This window comes from Photinus pyralis, unplaced genomic scaffold, assembly GCF_008802855.1.
Source record: "Photinus pyralis isolate 1611_PpyrPB1 unplaced genomic scaffold, Ppyr1.3 Ppyr1.4_LG3b, whole genome shotgun sequence".
In the NCBI taxonomy this organism is placed as follows: domain Eukaryota; kingdom Metazoa; phylum Arthropoda; class Insecta; order Coleoptera; family Lampyridae; genus Photinus; species Photinus pyralis.
Genome location: NW_022170510.1, coordinates 3,472,851 through 3,491,355, shown reverse-complemented (window position 1 = coordinate 3,491,355; position 18,505 = coordinate 3,472,851). Strand labels below are relative to the sequence as shown.

General features: G+C 36.3%; 1 protein-coding gene and 2 long non-coding RNA genes across 9 annotated transcripts; all 3 read left to right on the top strand.

Annotated features, from left to right (window-relative positions):
- Nucleotides 1-2,198: 2,198 nt before the first annotated feature.
- On the top strand, nucleotides 2,199-3,037 carry LOC116166849 (larval cuticle protein A2B-like). Its single transcript, XM_031482024.1, has 2 exons — nucleotides 2,199-2,300; nucleotides 2,356-3,037. The coding sequence occupies exons 1-2, from the start codon at nucleotides 2,289-2,291 to the stop codon at nucleotides 2,956-2,958; spliced, it is 615 nt and encodes a 204-aa protein (XP_031337884.1). The 5' UTR covers nucleotides 2,199-2,288; the 3' UTR covers nucleotides 2,959-3,037.
- A 568-nt stretch (nucleotides 3,038-3,605) lies between these two features.
- On the top strand, nucleotides 3,606-6,553 carry LOC116166851. Of its 7 annotated transcripts, none has more exons than XR_004144424.1 (6): nucleotides 3,606-3,785; nucleotides 3,856-4,682; nucleotides 4,732-4,987; nucleotides 5,051-5,390; nucleotides 5,437-6,016; nucleotides 6,065-6,553. It is a non-coding gene; the product is annotated as an uncharacterized LOC116166851 (long non-coding RNA). The 7 variants fall into 7 exon arrangements; XR_004144427.1 differs by having other exon boundaries at nucleotides 3,609-3,785; nucleotides 4,732-4,880; nucleotides 4,931-4,987; nucleotides 5,437-6,553; XR_004144423.1 differs by having other exon boundaries at nucleotides 3,610-3,785; nucleotides 5,437-5,505; nucleotides 5,625-6,553.
- Nucleotides 6,554-7,676: 1,123 nt separating this feature from the next.
- Nucleotides 7,677-10,384, top strand: LOC116166852. The gene is made up of 3 exons (XR_004144428.1): nucleotides 7,677-7,726; nucleotides 7,787-8,929; nucleotides 8,980-10,384. It is a non-coding gene; the product is annotated as an uncharacterized LOC116166852 (long non-coding RNA).
- Nucleotides 10,385-18,505: the final 8,121 nt, after the last annotated feature.

The window sequence follows — 18,505 nt, the reverse complement described above, 5'->3', positions numbered from 1 at the left end:
CCACAAAAGGGCGCACCCCTATTTGGGGATGCGAAACAAAATTCTGATCTTGACGAAATAATTTGGTATTTGGGGATTTTTTAACATGAAAATGACGAATCTGGAATTATTTCTTGAAAATTCGAAAAAAAAGTTCCACTGCAATTCTTGGCCGACCAACGAAAATGGAGACAATTCCACGGAATTTGTTGTGTAAATACTTGATGAGTTAAGAATCAAAATTGTCGAACAGTTTTTTTAAATCACTTTTCAAACAAAAGTTATACTCATTTGTAGGTTGGGCCTTCGGGTTACAAAGTGTAGTTAATTGAAAATGTCGCAAATATCAAAATCATAACGATTTAAGTCGATGATACTTGGAATAATGCTTATTGATTGTAATGGAACTCTACTTAAAAAGCATTTTCCCACCACCCTCAGCCACGGAATTTTTGGAATCGAATTTGCAGACTTTAATACCATGATCGACATATCGAATTTTTTGTCATCAAACAACAGCGCCCACCGCATATTAGATTATGATGACACGTGTGTTTACGAATAGCGCCAGAAAACAACAACATTTAAATAGTTTTGTTCGTATTGAACCCAAACCACAATTGGTTATATGTCGAGCACTATCGTTTATCATTATTTTTGATACCATATCTGAAAAACGCCCGGCAGCCGAGAGTCCAATTGGCTGCAGGGGCATGTGAGAACAGAAACTATTATGAAAGAGTATTTGCACAATCCAATATGCATCTAGTACCAGTGATTATCGTTATTGCTGATTCCATATCTGTAAAAAACGTGGAAGCATCAAGTTTGGGTGCAGGAGCTAATGGAGTGTGTACATTGACATATAGAAATGGACTCCGCGTGCCAATGCTAAGGGCGAATACTGCAGGTGAGAGAGAAGGGAATACCAAGAGGTAAGCTCTCTCTTACGGTTACGCATCTTATTGGTTCTCTTGAATGCAATCAACAGAAGCACCATAGAGAGAGCTTGCCTAAAAACACTTCTCGTTAAGTGTCTTAAAAATGATATGGTGGAAGGAAGAATCAATCAATCTCAAATTCTTCTTGAAATATCGCTGTCGTTGGCAAAATACCAATATCCCAAATTGTATACCTTTGGTAGGTCCAATCGATTCCATTATAGGCTTTTAGGTAATTGAAATTTTACATTGAAAAACTGAAGCATACAAATGTTGTGCAAGTGCATTCCTATAAAATTTGCGAAATTGAAAGATGAAATTAAAAAATCGAGATTTGAAATCGGATCCTATTAAAGTAATTACATTTTCTAAAATTCCGTTTTTTGTGTGGAAAACTTAAGCATGTTATTATTTGTACAACTGGAAATGTAATTTTCTCTGTAACTGTAAGCAGAGTCTTTGATCTTATCAATAATTATTGAAGCTCTCGATTTCAATCTTTAAGTTTATCTTAATTTTCGAACATTTTTGTAATAAGCCAATTAAGTGAATCCGCCAAACTTCGAAATTTTTAACATAATTTATATTCTTTATTTAGGCTGCTCAGTTGACATAATATTCGACGGTATATTAAAATAAAATGGTAACGTTGGGAAGAAATATTTTCTAATCCTTTATTACCTATATTGAATTTCAGGGTTTCTAATATACAATCAAGCGTGAAAAGCAAAAATTTATAAATTTCAGTTTATTGGTGCTTCACCAATTTTTCATCGTGGAAATACCCTGCCAGAGAAATTGATTTTTAAATCTACGAGTGTCAGTTGTCGATTTTAAAACTTATATTGCTTTTCATTTTCAAAGCAATATGTAAACTTTCAACGCATGCAGTAACTCACATTTACTAAATAATTTTGTGCTTTTCAATCATAATAAATAAATAATGCAGAGATGCGATAAATAAAGTAAGAAGTTGCAATCATTGCTCCAAATTATATTACATTACCATTAACATCACTGTTAAACTACAATATTGTTAAAGAAATTGTAATTCATGCGTTTATAATTTGAATAATAATAATTGGGTATGTCTGTAACTGTAGAATTATTATGTGGATTTCCTATACTTAATGACATGATAGCGGATCAATGAAAAAAAGCGAAACCCGTTGTCGGTCGTCCACACATTTTTCTAAAGGTTACCTTTAAATTATGATCAACGTAGGTGACCTTCCTTGGGCGTGGTATGTGGTACCGGAATTATTTTATTATATTTCAGACAGCTTTTGTTTGTGTACGTAGGTATATAAAGCATCATCGGTCTCTTGCGAAATCATTCGTGAAACAGTAAAGTAACTGTGTGGAACAATGGCTTTCAAAGTAAGTAATTCAATAGTTGAATGAATTGGTGACTAATCCTGCTTTCTCTATTTAGGTGGTAGTATTTGCGGCTTTTTTGGCTCTTGCCAGAGCTAGCGAAATAATTGCCCCAGTAGCACCGGTTTTGGCAAAAACTGTACTTAGCGCAGAATTTGATCCCCATCCAAAATACTCGTTCGGTTATGGAGTAAGCGACCCACTCACTGGTGACTCGAAGAGCCATGTTGAATCCCGAGATGGTGGTTTTGTTCAAGGACGATACTCCCTCGATGAATCCGACGGCACGCAAAGAATTGTGGACTACACCGCCGATCCCATCAATGGATTCAACGCCGTTGTCAACAAGGTCCCTCTCGCTAAAGCCATTGTTGAAGCACCAATTGCCGCCAAAACGATTCTTCCTGTACCAGTTGCTCCAATTGCCGCCAAAACCATTCTCTCTGCACCAGTGGCTCCAATTGCGGCCAAAACCGTTATCTCTGCTCCAGTAGCTCGTCTTGCCCACATTGCTGGCGCCCCAGCAGCACCTCTTGCTTACGGATACCACGGATACCACCCATATGCCGCTGCAGCTTACCCCTACTCTGTATCAGGAAGCGTGTACCCATACGGAGCCCACCTCGCCTACAACAACGTAGTACCCAAGATCTACTACTAAATTATGTAAAAACCAATAAGTTTATGAGCAACTGTACAATGTAATTATTTCTGTTATTAAATTTCACCTTTTTAAATAATTCTAGTGGTAATTAGCATCTAATGTTGCATGCAATTTTACTAGTAACGGTTATACAAGGTGAACAGAAATAGTGCCTAAGGAGTAAATAGACTCAAAATTTGACAGTAAAAATAAATTATTTTGTCTGAAATTTTACGATTGCGAAAATAATACTAATTTGTGTTAGATAAACAGTGTGTACGACGAAATGAGCCAGTTTTTTTCGGATACTTGTTACGTTCTGGGAAAGTTACAACCCTCAAAATGAATATAATCTCATGTGCAAAAGAGACGAGAGTACTGAATAGTGCGACAGCGGGGAGAGACGACGTTTCTCGAAGTAAATGTTCTATCTTGGTAAGGTAATCGCATAAATCGGTTCGCCACGCGCTAGCACCATAAAATTATGGTGTGTTCAAAAGTAGGTAGTCTCTTATCTTGGTAGCGGTAGCTGAATAACCGAATACTTATCCGGATTTCTTAGAACGAGAATATCGGCTGTATCTGGTAATCTAAATTAGCTAATACCACTCAGTATATTTTTTTCTGAGCAAGCTATACCAAACCTGCAGTCATGTTCCGGTTTTCAAGTACATAATTTAAATCTTATTAAACAAGTTTAGTAAATTTTAAGTTGTCTGGTAACCTAGAAGGACACCTTGTTTATGTACATATTATTAAGATAATATTTTGCATTGGTCATTAGAAGTTACACAGCAACAACGTGATCAGTATTGACGAGACACTACACATTTTCATTTTTAAAGGTACGTCTTACATTATTTTCGGTTTATTTTTGCATTGTGCTAACAAGGAAACGTTGAATGTATTTTTTAGCATGTCCGGATACATTTCACTGTGCGGTTTTGAATGGCAAGCAGTTGTAAGGTTCCATATTTTTAGTGGGGACAACCGGACTCACCTTCACGTGGCCAATATACAGCTCAAAAAGGGGAGGTTCTTTAATTATTTTTGTTGAATTAGAGCTAACCAGAAGTAAGTGATACCTATTTCCTTCTTGGTTAATGAAGATGTAAACGATACCAACTCATGTAACACAACTGGCATCCAGCGGTAAGGTAGGTAATGACTCTATCCAACAGTTTTGATACTTGCTGTGGCTAGCACAGATACCACCCGCACACCTGCGCATGCGCGTTCTGTCCAAAACGAGGCCCAAAAGCTTTTCAGCTCTTCCTTTTATGACTAAGTATATGTGTGTACCAAATTTAGTTCCAATCGGTTCAGTCGTTTAGCTGAGAGTACAGACCGACCGACCGGATCTAGATTTTGTGTGATTCTAATTCCTGGAGCTTCAAAACATGGATTTCGGTCAAGAAAAGTCATTTTTAGGCCATTGCAACACCTTCCTTACCAACGTGCGGGTGGTACAAAGAAAGTTTGTGCAAATGGAACAATAAGTGTGTCTTTAAGATGGTACTAAACTTTTTAGTCCGATAGCGTTGCTGGCGAAACTGGCCAAGTACGACAAATCTGGAACGATCCAGCCTTAATTACAGTTTTACCAAACACAGGAATTGCAACTTCCTCTTGGTCCAAACCAAACCTAGTGACCTTTGTACCTAAAAAAGTTGAATATAATAAATCTGAAACAGTTTTAGCTGTTGAGGTTGATTTCCTCAATCTGCAAATTTTACCAAAAGGTGAGGCGGTTATCCTTCTTTTGCCAGTTTTATATGTTGATGATTTCAGATTCCACAGAGACGAATACTTATGGCAATCCCAGGGAAGAAACAAAAGATGTCGCCCTCGAAAGTCCTGCAGTGAAGCTATAAATAGCGCTGTGGAAAAATGTCACTTGCGTTAGGAGATGGTACGGGATAGAGAAGTCTGACTTAACAGTACATATTATCGTTGAATAATTAATCTTTTCTTCAATGATATTATATAGATAGTTCGAGGTACCCTACACTTTAAGTTGCAGATCTTTGTATGTAGCCTGTAGCAGGTAATTATAGCCATTGAATAAAAAATGATTTTATAAAAAATTAATTTTTCATTGAATGGTTAGGTGTTGTACAATACAAAATTGCATCCGGCGATTCAAAAGGAGGCATTTACTTTGCGTTAACTGTACAGTGTGACCTATTTTGGTCGAGACTTGTGACGAAGAAAACTATGTAGAAGGAAATAAGAAACCCAGCACTACGGCTCCAGCTGCTCTCGGTGGTAGGGGTGGTTCGACAATCCTGAAAGAAATACCTATAAATGCTCCGAAAATTTAGGCGCCACTAATTTTTCGATAGTTCCAAGCCGTACAGGAAAAAAATTAGAAACCTGCTCCTGTTGGTCTGGAAATGCAGGGGTAAAACTATAAAAAAGAAACAGAGAAAGATAGCGGGAAAGAAAAGGTATTTATTCTTCAAGGAAATCAAGAATTTAACACAGATATTGTAGGGCGAATGATGATGATTGATAATGGCACGGAATGATAACAGGGAAGAAAAACGGCAAAAAAAGAAAACGGTACGAGATCTCGTCTCACAGTAAAACAATAAAATCTGACTAAATTACTTATTATGATGTAGGGTGGCTGAATTAATGTGATGGTTTTTTTTAAAATAAACTTAACGGTTTTTTTTAAGGTAAAGAGATAACTTGAACTTAGCTGTTCTGGCTCCTGAAGTTGTCCAGCAGTTGTTCAGCGGACTTGGCGGTGGTAGACCAGTGGCTAAATACGGGGTAGATTAAGGATAGGGATGCGGGTAGAAGGGAACAAGGAAAAAGAAATTTTAGGGTATCGAAAGAAGATTGAAGACTGAAGACGACGACTGAAGACTGAAGACGGACGACTGAAGACTGGAGATGGACGAAGACGAAGATTTCTTAGTAGTAGATAGGTACGTATAACAAGTATAGACAAGAAATAACTAAAACTACAAGGCCGAGATGGTGTGGGCCTTAACGTAGAGACAATATATAGATATGTAGGCTCAATTAAATTGGTGGACGGTGAAATAAAGCTCGGATCACAAGGGTTGAAATCCGGCGAGCAAGGGTAACATATATAATATATTGGTTGTAGATAACTTCACAAACACAAATGCGCTTCCTCTTCCACTCTTAATCCCCAAAATAGGGTTTCCAAGGAAGAAATACCAATTCCTGGTAATGAGTGGAGACTATAGGACGAGGGTAGAAATCCCAAAATTGTCGGATGAAAGCGGCTGCAAAAATTCCGCACCTCACAAGCACACCATACAATTGACAATTGACCAAAAACGGAAACGAAACGTAGAAGAATTTGAAAAAAACGAACAGTAATACCAATAATTAAGGAACATAAAAAGTCAGCGGGAAAAGAAGAATAGATTTTTGAAAAGAGCGGGAAAATAGCGTGGTTTACAAGAACTGACAATAGATGACACTGAAAGCGGACCAGAGGCGTAACATGGAATAAAATAGTACACATAAGCTTCGAAAATTAGAATAGTGAAAACAGTAAGGAAAGAAAAAGCGTTTAAAGCGTGAAAAGGTAAATACAATTGTAAGAAGAGAGCAAGAATCCAAAGAAGCGAAGAAATCGAAAGAAGAAATTTAAGAAAATAGGCACGCCTATGTGAAGAAAATCAAAACAAAATAAACAAATTCCTAACCTAAAAATCAAAATAACTAAAGCAAAACTTAACTAAAAATGGACCTGTAACAGACTGCTGTGCATTTCCGCTGTTTTTAAAAATGGAGACTTCTGGTTTTCGCAACCCTGTGCCATTTTTTTGTGAAACTTTTAATATCGCAAACAAAATCAATCTAGCTAGGTACCTTTGTTTTTGAGATACAGGGTGAAAACGAAAAGCTTAACTTTTTGGTACGCTATCATATCTTACTACCCATGTAACATAGAAAAACTGCCAATGTTAGATATTTTTACGTAGACTTTAGTGGCGTAACCAAAATAGTATATTAAGATACAAGTGTATAATCAAGTATTTAAAGCACGCGCAACGAGTTTAAGGGCACGACGCAAAGCGGGGTGCCTTTAACGTTGCAAGTGCTTTAAAGACCAATTATACACGTGTATCTTATAGTATTTTTTATTATACCTGCAGTATAATTTAAAAATAGGAAATTCAATGAAATCATATTGACGTTATACTCGAATACATGTCTAATTAAGTGGGCTGGGTGTTCGTAATTTCACGATTGCCATGGAAATGTCACTTGAAGTTTGCTTATAAAAATCGTCGTCTTTGTGAATAAAACGATTTATGTTGAAAAAGATAATACATCGTCCATTAAATCGCTTGTTGTAAAATCTAATTAACGTTGGTAGGTGTAAAATCTCAATCCAGTAAAGCCTATTAATTATCAAGCATATGAAAAGTTGTTTCCATGGATGAATAGGAAGTTACTTACGAATAAAGTCTTAAATGCATCGATAATGCTGGCATATATGAAGGAAATGTCAAAGGTATTTAAATCTTCTATCTTTTGGTGCATTCATTCAAAACTTCACTTATTGCTGGGACTAAAAAGTGGAACAGATTTGGAAGCATACCCTAAATTACGCGCGTTTGTAAAAGCTTCAACCAAAGGATAGGTACAAGCCAAAGAAATGTTCTGCATTTACAGAACAGTTTCAAAAGTCATACTTGAAGTATCGTTACTTAGCAACTTTAAAGCACGTGTGTTTTAAAGGCCTTTTTTCGCACGCATTTGAGTGTTTAAAACGGAGATTGTGATTCAGGTATAATAAAAAAACTATTTTATTGCGTGTTTTCGGGAAAATTTATTTATTTGGATTTAGATAAAAAAATGTACAATTCTATTACAACCTCAAGAACTAACTGTCAAGCTCATGTGCTGGGAGGTCAATATTGGTATTGGATTTAAGAAAGGCACTGTCGATGAGGCGATTTTGGGAATGGACTTGATAGGAAAGTTCGGGTTTACGATCGACCTAAAGAATGATATGCTTCGAGTGAACCACTTCCTATTCACAGAGAAGAAGACGGGCTGCTACGTGTTACGCTTGTGGATGATATCACTCAGCCGGAGTGCTGCGAGAACGTTGTGATAGTTCGCATGGATGGAAGTCTCCGGAAAACTGCTTGGGAGTGACGGAACCAATTATACCAATATGTGTCGAACAATTTTGATTAGCAAGGTGCTAGTAAATCCTAACCGCTAACACCTGTTCGGCTGAAGAACTGGAACTCATTCTCTCAACAAGCCAAAAGGATCAAGCTAAAAGGTTTATTTGCCGCTATCAAACAACATTAAAAAAGACTACCATGGGTTAAACGCGAAGAAGCTGAGGAGATGATTAGCGACATAAAGATAATTATCCGTTGCTTCGAATAAATGACACGCTAGATTCTCTAACGGGTGCTAAATGGTTTTCCACCCTAGATATGAAAAGCAGCTACTGACAAGTTGGTCTAGCTGGATCCTGAACGCCGCGAGAAAACAGCCTTTAGCATAGGGCCAGGTTTATAATAATAATAATAATAATATAGGTATTTTATTTCCCATCTAACAGCAGAGCCTAATTACAGATGAGAAAGTGAATAAATGTAAATATAAATAATGTAAATAAATCTAGTATACAAGTATCACAGAAAACAGATAGAGATATCGCGCACGTTGCAGTTGAAGATATCAACATGTCGATTAACCGATTCAAGACAGGCACACATACGCGATATCAGTGACGTACACAAGGATTGTTTATAAACAAACAGGTTGTTCCTCCTGAGATGTTTTTGAGGCACATGAAAACCAATGCGCGCCAAGAGTGCAGGCGAGTCAATTTTGTTAATGATCAAGTTGTAAATAAACCTGGCTTGATGAAATTCCCTACGACGTTCAAGAGCTCCAATATCACCCTCGAGAAGCAGAGAGCCATAATCTACACCTCTCTCTGGGAATGCACCGTGGCGTAAATATAGTAAATATTTGAGGTAACGTCTTTGAATGTTTTCAAGTTTAATTTTGTAGGTGATGTAAATTGGCGACCAAACCACAGAAGCATACTCAAGTTTAGTGCGTACGAGTGTATTATATAGTGTCTTCAGAGTATCTTCAGATTTCAGCTCTCTTGAATTCCTAAAAATAAAGCCTAAGAGCTTTAACGCCTCAGAACAAATGGTGGTAATGTGGGTATTAAAGTTCAGTTTAGAATCAAACGTTAAGCCAAGGTCCTTAATCATCACACAACGTTTAAGCGAACAATTATTTATAACATAATTATGCAATTGCGTAACCTGCTTACGAGAGAACGACATCACACTACACTTATCAACTATGGCAACTTCCGGTCATGCCCTTTGGATTGTGTAACGCCCTCGCGACGTTTCAGTTTTTAATGGAGCTGGTTTTGAGAGGTGTAAATTGGAAAACTTATTTTGTGTATATTTGGATGACGTAATTGTGATTGATCGAACGTTCGAAGAACACCTTAAGAATCTCTAAAATGTGTTTCAGAGGTTGAGCGGTGATAACCTTCAACTGAATGCAAAGAAGTGCAACCTTTTCCAAAAAGAAATTAAGTATCTTGGTCATCTACTTAGTTTCGAAAAATAGAGTGACAGTGAATACCGACAAAATTCGTGCAGTACAATAATGACCCCAGTCAAAAGATAAACCCGAAATACGGAGTTTCTTGGGCCTGTGTACGTACTACCGGCGATTTGTTGGTGGATTTGCCGATATTGCAATGCCGTTGACCAAGTTAACAAAGGCCACAGAGATTTCAAATGTACTGTCCCAAATGCAAGCTAGGCACGAGAGCGTAATCGGATATTTCATTAAAGCCTTCTCTAAACCGGAACGTAATTACTGTGTCATCACCAGGAGAACTGCTAGCTGTCAGCTAGTCGATTGAACATTTCGATATGTATCTATATGGATAGGAGTTCCTCGTACGTACCGACCATGCCAGAAGGTCAAGTTGCTAGATGGTTGAAAAGATTGATATCGTAGGCCCCTTCTAAGAGACAGCTGCCGGAAACAGTTGGTGGTCATGGACTATTTCAGTAAATGGATAGAAGCATATGCTGTGCCAAATCAAGAAGCGACAACTGCGGTAGACGTTCTGATAAAGGAAAATACTAGAAAAAAATGTTTTTTGCTATATAACCAAATCGAATTGTGTTTTGAGTTTAGTTCCAACTTCGATGAGCTTGTGTTATGCAATAATTTGTGAGAAAATAATAATTATTGTTATAAATTAATCAATTTTATTATTTTAAGACTGTTATAAATTTATTGTTAGTCAATTATAAATAAATAACCACGTAATTAAATGTACGTTGCTATAATAAGACTGTAATGCAAATGTTATATAGCATACAGACACACGTGTTAAGTAGGAACGTTACTATTACAAGGTTTATTAAAGGATATGTATAACTTGTTACTTTTGAGATACATAAAAGCTATGGTAAGTGCATAGCAGAATGTTACGTAACCTTTTGTTAATACATTATCCTTAATGTTATGTAACTTTTATCTAGGGACCTCGGAGTGCAGTTACATTATGATTCAGGCTATTGCCAGTAAAGTTCATCTCAAATAACGTCTGTACAATGTACATAGTCTGTTACTTCCACATTACAAGCATCCAAAGTTATAAAGCGTTATAAATGCAAAGCTAAAACCATTTTTTTTGCTCGAAATATTAACCACCCAACTTAGTTTGAAGTGTTTGGATTAAACTCCAGTTTCGTTCTCCGATTTTACACTCTCCCTGACAACTCGTTTTACTATCATGGCACAAGTGCGTTAGCAACATATATTTCACACCCATTCTATCTTGAAAGCTGTCAAGTACTACAGAAAACGTTGCATTTCGGTCGAGGTAAGCAAACAGGAGGAATCTTTTCCATGGCCGTACTTCATTGTTCTTAATGTTTGCGTAATTACATACTGTGTTTCCTTATCCAAATTGTATGAAGAAACCTTCCTTAATTAAATTTCAGCACCAACTATTCCGAATAGCCGGAAAATGTAAACTGAAGGTTAGCTAACCACTCATTAACGCACACACATGTGCGCTAAATTGAATCCTTTCTGATTGAGCTATCCAATGTCTGGGAGATTAAAGGTATCTAGCGTCCAAGTAAAAGCGTGGTTACTTTTTTTTTGCACAAACGCGGTCTTCGCCGTGCGATATATTAACAAAATTTAATTAAACTACTAACAACATAAATCTAGTTAACATTGTTTCCTAAAATACCATTAAAAGTTAAGAAACACATTTTATGTACCTCCACTGCTTTAAGGCTTATGGCGAATCTCAACGCTAATAGAACTCTCTACACGGATTAAGCGCCAGTCTCTCGAGTATTAACCAGAACGAAATTGCATTTAAGATAAAAGATACCGGCCAGAGCTTACTTACAGAAATAACCTGCCTAAATAAATATATTGCACCAGAATTACCGCGTTTGATGATAATTTCTTCCGAGTGTCCGCCAGTCCCTTATAATTTATATAAAACGTTTGCAGCGTGTTTAATCTCTTTAGTTAATTTAGCAGCGAAAACAAATTCCCGACTGACAACCCGCTCCTAATTGTCTGTTTGGTATTTAATCCTTATTCCAGTCGAATTAAATATAAATGAGTGTATTTCCATCTCGTTCAAGGGAGGCAGATTAAAGTACTAAATAATACACAAAAACTACCTACATAGATACAAATCTCACAACTTCGGGCATTACCTTATAAATACGGGCACTTTTATAGGAAAATGAATGGTTGGACTAATAAAAATGTTCCGAAAATTGTTGTGTAACCTATATCTGCCTCTTTTTGGCTCATTCTCCCGGTAACATCTCACATTGATGTCTGGCACCGCTTCCACCAAGAGAGGTTTGGTAATATTATGAGAAGTAACGGATCAATTACCATAAATTTCATGAGGACCTAATTTAGCAAAATTAGCACAAGGTGAAATAGTAAATTATGCAATCGAGATTAGCGTTGGGCAAAAAAATCGATTAATCGATTATAATCAAACGATAATCGATAATCGGGTTTGATTATTCTATTAAATTAATCGATTAATCGATTATTTGATTAATCTTGATTAATCGATTGTTTGATTAATCGATTATTTGATTCGGTTATTTGATTAATCGATTGTTTGATTAATCAATTATTAAGTAAATTTTAATTGATTATTATTAGCTGGATCATCAGTTTACGCAAAAAGGAGCACTCACGGCTCACAAGTATTATTTTATTTTATAGCGGATGTTAAAACGTCACTTTAAGCAGCTAAAATGAATTAAGATTTTATCATCAAAACTAAAGCACACCTCATCGGAGAGTAAGCTGCCTAATCATTTATTTTTATTTATTTATTTTTATTTTTGACCTTCATTTTCAAATGGGCAGGGTTTCACCCAAGGCTGTTCTACCAACCAACCCACTATGCATTTGCAAATATCCATGCCCGAACCCGGATTCGAACCAGGGACACTTTGTTAATTATTGATTAATCGATCTGCCTAGTAATGAACGATTTGATGAAAAGAGTAATGGAATTATTTTTCATTTTTATTATTAAATAATTAACGTATTAATGCATACAAACAGATATTTATCACTCCTTGTATGTGACAATCGACTTTTGATTAAACGATTAGGTGATTAATCGATGATTTGATTAATCGATTATTAGATTAATCGATTATTTGATTAAACGATTATTTGATTAATCGATTATTTGATTAATCGATTAATTAGTGTAAGTAATCGATTATTTTTCATAATCGATTATCGATTATTCAAACCCGTAATCGCCCAGCCCTAATCGAGATACAGAAATTTTATTATACTTGCTAAAATAGTGATCTCTTCAATGGCACGTGCAAAATTTATGAAGGACTGAGTGATCACCGAATGTAATGCACAAATATCCAAATTGCGAAAGGTAACGTTTAACGAATGCATTCTATCAGCTTTTATTTGGTTTTGTAAAGAAAATCGGCCCTCCGGCAGGGGATAGCGAAAATTCTATAAGCATTAATACAAATTGGATAAAAAGTTATACGAAGAAGTTTGTTAATGGAGGAAGTTCGGAACTTATTATGCCATAATTAGATTATTTGATGATGGTATTAGTCGTAGCTTCGGATTTAATAAAAAAAAAACACTGAACTGAATTTAATTAATCATCGGCAAAATAGCACGGAATTATGAACAGATGGCATGCAAAGAAATATTAAGCATATTTGGCTTGTGTGTATAGAATATTCGAGAACCGACAAAATGAGGCATCATATATGTATATTGTACACAGATAAAATTCCTCATTGATCGGTACTTCTGGTCCTTAGTAAACGTAATTCGATTATATGACGCTGCAAAACCAAAGTATTGTAATGCAGGAGGAAAACATAAAACATAATGCAATAATAAATTTCTACTGATCTCTGAAGTCCGAATTTATGTGAAACTTTACGAATTTTTATAGTGTTTGCAATAAAAACAACCAAAACTAATTAAAAAAACCACCGTGCAATTGTACTTTTCTGTCGTGGCAAAAGTTTGCTGCACAATAATTACACAACGTAAAACTGGTTGCGTCCTAAACTGAAATCAATAGGTAAAACAATAATGCCTATTTCTGAAATGCTCACAAAAGAACTACTTTTTGATCTAATTATAGATCAAGCACGAATTTTATGCTAAATTGTATGTCTTTTTCAAACACAATTCAAGAGACCTCAGCTAAAATTTACCCAGGAATAAAATTTGATTGTTAACTTTAACCTAGACCTTTGATGTATTTAGTGAAAGCTGAGGGGCTATGATTTGGTACAATAATGAGAAGAGTAGGTATTGGATAAGTGCGGTCCATTATATTAACATTGCAAAGGTTTAGATCCGTGTCAATCAAAAATATTTTGCGCTAATAAACTGTCTGACTAGCCTAGCCTAGACCCTAACTAAATTAATTATATAAGACGCAATCTTTGATTTGGCTTGAGTCACACAGACTTCGATTTACAAGTTTTTACAACAATCATTGGTGGCATGGAATTTTATGGGATCAGTATCACAATAATGCTCTGTCCAATTTATACACCCTTACTGAAAATCGTATGCGATTCTTCATATCTTGATTTTCTTAGTGATCCGAATATAGGTTTGCTTATTAAATTTTTATTCTACTTCTGCTCTTCAGTCTCCAACCAATCAGCTCCCAACAACTCGAACAAAAACTATAACTTTTAAATGGTTACCTTTTTTTTGACGCGCATTGTCTTTGAGCCAAATTGTGTTCAAGAGGTGTATAAAGAGGTCATGAAACTGCAAAAGAACGTGTAGAGAATAGATGGGAAGGAAAATGTGTGAAAGAGGGATAATAATAATATTGCCTTTAATTCTCCAAAAACAAAACAGAAATAAAATATTTCTACAAGGCGAAGTTCAGTTCGGCGGGGACTACCGCCGTCTGTTCTTCCACTTAACTTAATGTGTGAAAAGAACGAGAAGGAAAGAAGTATTTATTTATTTATCTATTTATTTATTTATTTATTTATTTATTTATTTATTCCACTTAACTTAATGTGTGAAAAGAACGAGAAGGAAAGAAGTATTTATTTATTTATCTATTTATTTATTTATTTATTTATTTATTTATTTATTTATTTATTACCCCTTTTGTTCTAGGCCCTCAACAGGCTTATGCCCAATTACAGGTGATCCGCATAATGCTTTTTAGAGGTGCTTTTTTTTAACCGAAATAGATTAGTAATTGATTAGGTTAGCATTAGCCTGCTATATTTACCGATGTAATCTTGGTAATGGGGAGGGGGCTCTTTACACATAAACATTTAACGGCGGCCTGCCATACATTCAAAAGCTACGCTATATGAAGAACTGAAGAATGCAACCCCTTGGAGAAATTCTCCGAAATGTTGCATTTTCCCTTTGTAGTTACCTTCCTCCAACATTTTCGAGCTATTCACATTAAGTATTTACATCGCCAGTAGATATGTCTCGTCCTGACGTTCCACTTGCCCTCTTCCGACACTTATCGTTATTAAGATATTCGCTTCAACTTCACCAATAGATATCCCTCGTCCAAACGATTCATTTTGCCCTTGTGAGTACTTTCCTCGGACAAACCGTTTTCGAGATATTCGTTGTTCAAAGTTTTGAAATCACCAATAGATAAATTTCAGACGTCTCAATCTCCCTTTGTGAGTACCTTTCCTCAGACAATCTTGAAATATAAAGAATTATATCCTATCACGATCCGGAGTCGAGAATGAGGACTAGAGTTGGCAGAAATTAATTCCTTTCGAAACCAAGGTTGGAACTTGGAACCCTTCATTAGAGTACCATGAAGGACAAAACCAACTCCCCAGCCTCTTGTTTTAATAACATCATCTCAGGAATTAATTCATGGAACCCCCTCCCCCTTCAGTCAGCGAAATGAAAGGGCCATCTGGTACACCTTCAAGGTATAGGCTACCTATTCCATCAAAATCCAGGACACTTGGGGCCCAAAAAGTAGTTCAACACGACAGAAGGACGGACGGACAAACAAAAGGGAAACCGTGGCATATTTTTTTTAATTCTTAAAAAACGCGCCAAAAATTAGTAGAAGGCGTAATAGAGAGAAGCATATGGGCTAAAAAGAGGCGCGAAAAAATGTAGCTTGAAGAGACAACCATTTAAGAGACACGCAAAGCGAATGATATCAAAAAGGCGTAATAGCATGTGAAGGCGGCCTGGATAGGATAATGTGAAAAAAGGAGGAGCTAAAAAAAGGACAATGAAGTAGGTAAGTGAATTAGTCGTGAAGGAACGCAGACCATGCTCTAAAAAGACATGAACGAAGCGAAGAGTATAAATGGTGTCGGAATAAAAGCGGAAGGAGGGGTCAAGAAGGCGTAAGGAAACGCCTACTACCTTTCAAGACGTAAAAAGGAAGACGGATTGAAAGAGAGGGTGTGTAAGAAATACTCGTAAAGTAAGAAAGCATACTTATACGAAGTTAGAGGGAGATGTGGAGGAATCGCAAAGTAGGCTTGAATAGCTGCGACAGTAAGGCGTTACGAAAGATCCGGAAGGAGGTACGAAAGAGGCACGGGCAAGTCGTAAAGAAAGTGCGAAATAGGTGTAAATGAAAGGAAGTAAGAAAAACATAAAGCAGGGAAAAGACGATGTGGCAGTAGAAGGTATAAAGAAACAGGCTAGACAAAAGTGTAGAAAGTGCCTGAAAACGCGAGAGGTATGAAAGAAAGGAATGCGATAGAAACATGGTAAAAAACCATGAAGGAGGGTGGTTGTGGCGTAAGAAAAGAGGAGGACGCTAAAATGGAGTGAATACGTATTAGGAGTGGTTGGCGAAGACGCAAAAGGATTGCGGGGAAGTGTACGGAAACGATGACGATGAAGTTAAGTACAAGTAAATGAGGCTTGAATAGTAGGAGAAGTAGGTTTAAAATAGGGTAAAGCGGGAAAGTGGGTATTATAAAGAAACCATCACAAGTAAAAATGCTTGAAGAAGACATTTTGCGTTTGTATGTACACTCAAGAGTCAAGTATCTGAAACCTAAGTAATTAATTAATCGAAAATTATGTATATATATGTAATTATATATATTGATTTCTTGGATAACATGTTTGTATGTTTTTTCTACAAAATTTCGTGAATAGGTTACGGTTTTGGGAGCCAAAATTGACTTGGTGATATATAAATACAGCAAATTGAGGGTTTAGACATCTGGATTGGTTTCTTTAAATTTGGTGTATAAACAACGCTTTAAAATATTTGGGTCAATCTTATGTTCATTTATCATCAGCAGACTCAAGCTACATATCTATTGCTGAAAACTAAATCCAAAAGTATCTCTCCTTTATCAAGTTATATTAGTTCCGGATCAAAACATACAACAAAAGTATGTTTTCATAAAAAAGATTTTCATTATGAAGGTCTTCGCTTATTAGTAATGTAATTGTGGAGTTATAGAAATAGGATATATCCCAAATTACGGAAATAATGTGCAGGAATCCTCAATTGACCTAAAATAATTAGCCACTTTAGTGTAAGTCATTGCCTGGGCTCCCATGCAATCACTCACGAGCTAGGTAACTTATTCATCATCTTCTTAAAAAAGTTTAGCTACTCAGCCTCTACTGCGTAGTCTAGTCACATGAGAACAAAATGAGGGATTCAAAAATTTCAGTGTAAAGAAGGGTGAGGGTATTTCCAATAGGGGAAGTGGATAATTAAATAGGAGATAATTGTAGATCAAAGCTCATTATTGAGATGATCTCATATTAGAAACGTTTCTCTGAAATCTATGCGTGCGATCATAAGGGGTGGCATCTCAGCATGCAGTCTGGCTGACCGGCTTTTGCGCTCGAGGGACATGTAAGTAAACAACCGCGTCTTCTGAACACTCCGATCGGGGTAGAATGCGTGGTTGGAGATGACATCGTGAAGGGTTAAGATTGAGCTCATATACCTTTGTGAAAGTCCTCCCTGCCGTCGATCTATGTCTCTCAGTCTTCCTTTTTGTTGGCAATGAGCCCTTGGTTTTTTCGTATTGGGTCAACACCATGAGCGATTCGAGCGAATAGGGTCACTCCGCGATGGCGGAGCGCCAGAGAGATATTGACGCACTGTGGTCCAGTGGTATATGTATACGCTATTTTTGTACTTTATACTACGAATTTGGTAGAAATAATTTTGTTTGGTTGTAGAATCATACTCGTACATGCCGTCTTAAGGTAACGATTATTACGGTATAATAATAAACGTCAATATACATTTTTTTACTCCCTCAAAAGAATGGAAAAACACGTTAATTATTAGTTCCCGGTTACACTAATTAATCTCATACTTATTTATTGTAAGCCTACCAGGGACGCATCCCCACGACACTTGACTAAATCCTGGGAGAAGCGGCGACGCAGGTATATGTCAAAGATCAAGTATCAATCCGTGGGTTGAACTGCCTACTAGCATTGAATAAGGATTCCTTATTCACTATAGTTTATTCACACCGCATTTAGCAATGAATTTGACGAAACTTTTTGGTTGAAACGAGTTCGCTCATTAAATTTAAATTTAAAAGCAAACAGCTTAAACAATTAATTATTGTTACTTGGTAACTGCTCAGTATTTTTTTCCCCCGTTATTTCAATACTACTATAGGAAATGAAAATTATAGCATTCCATTAATACAAAACGCCAAGCAAAAATTTGTCTTCAAACCGCAATTACGTTTTTTAACGTCAACAGACTAATATGGCCAAATTTCCAAGGTATTGTATTTCAGTTGACAGGGATTAAAATCGTCAAACGGAAATCCTATTAAATCAAGGTCTACACAAAGACGCTGGTAGAAACTACTGGTTTAAATAATATACATAAATTATGATACACATTTTGAAGTATTTCCTAATTTACGTTTTTTTTACAAATGAAATCGTAAATTTTTGGCGTGGTTAACCTTCTCAAATTCTGCAACTTTGATAATTATTGAATACGTAA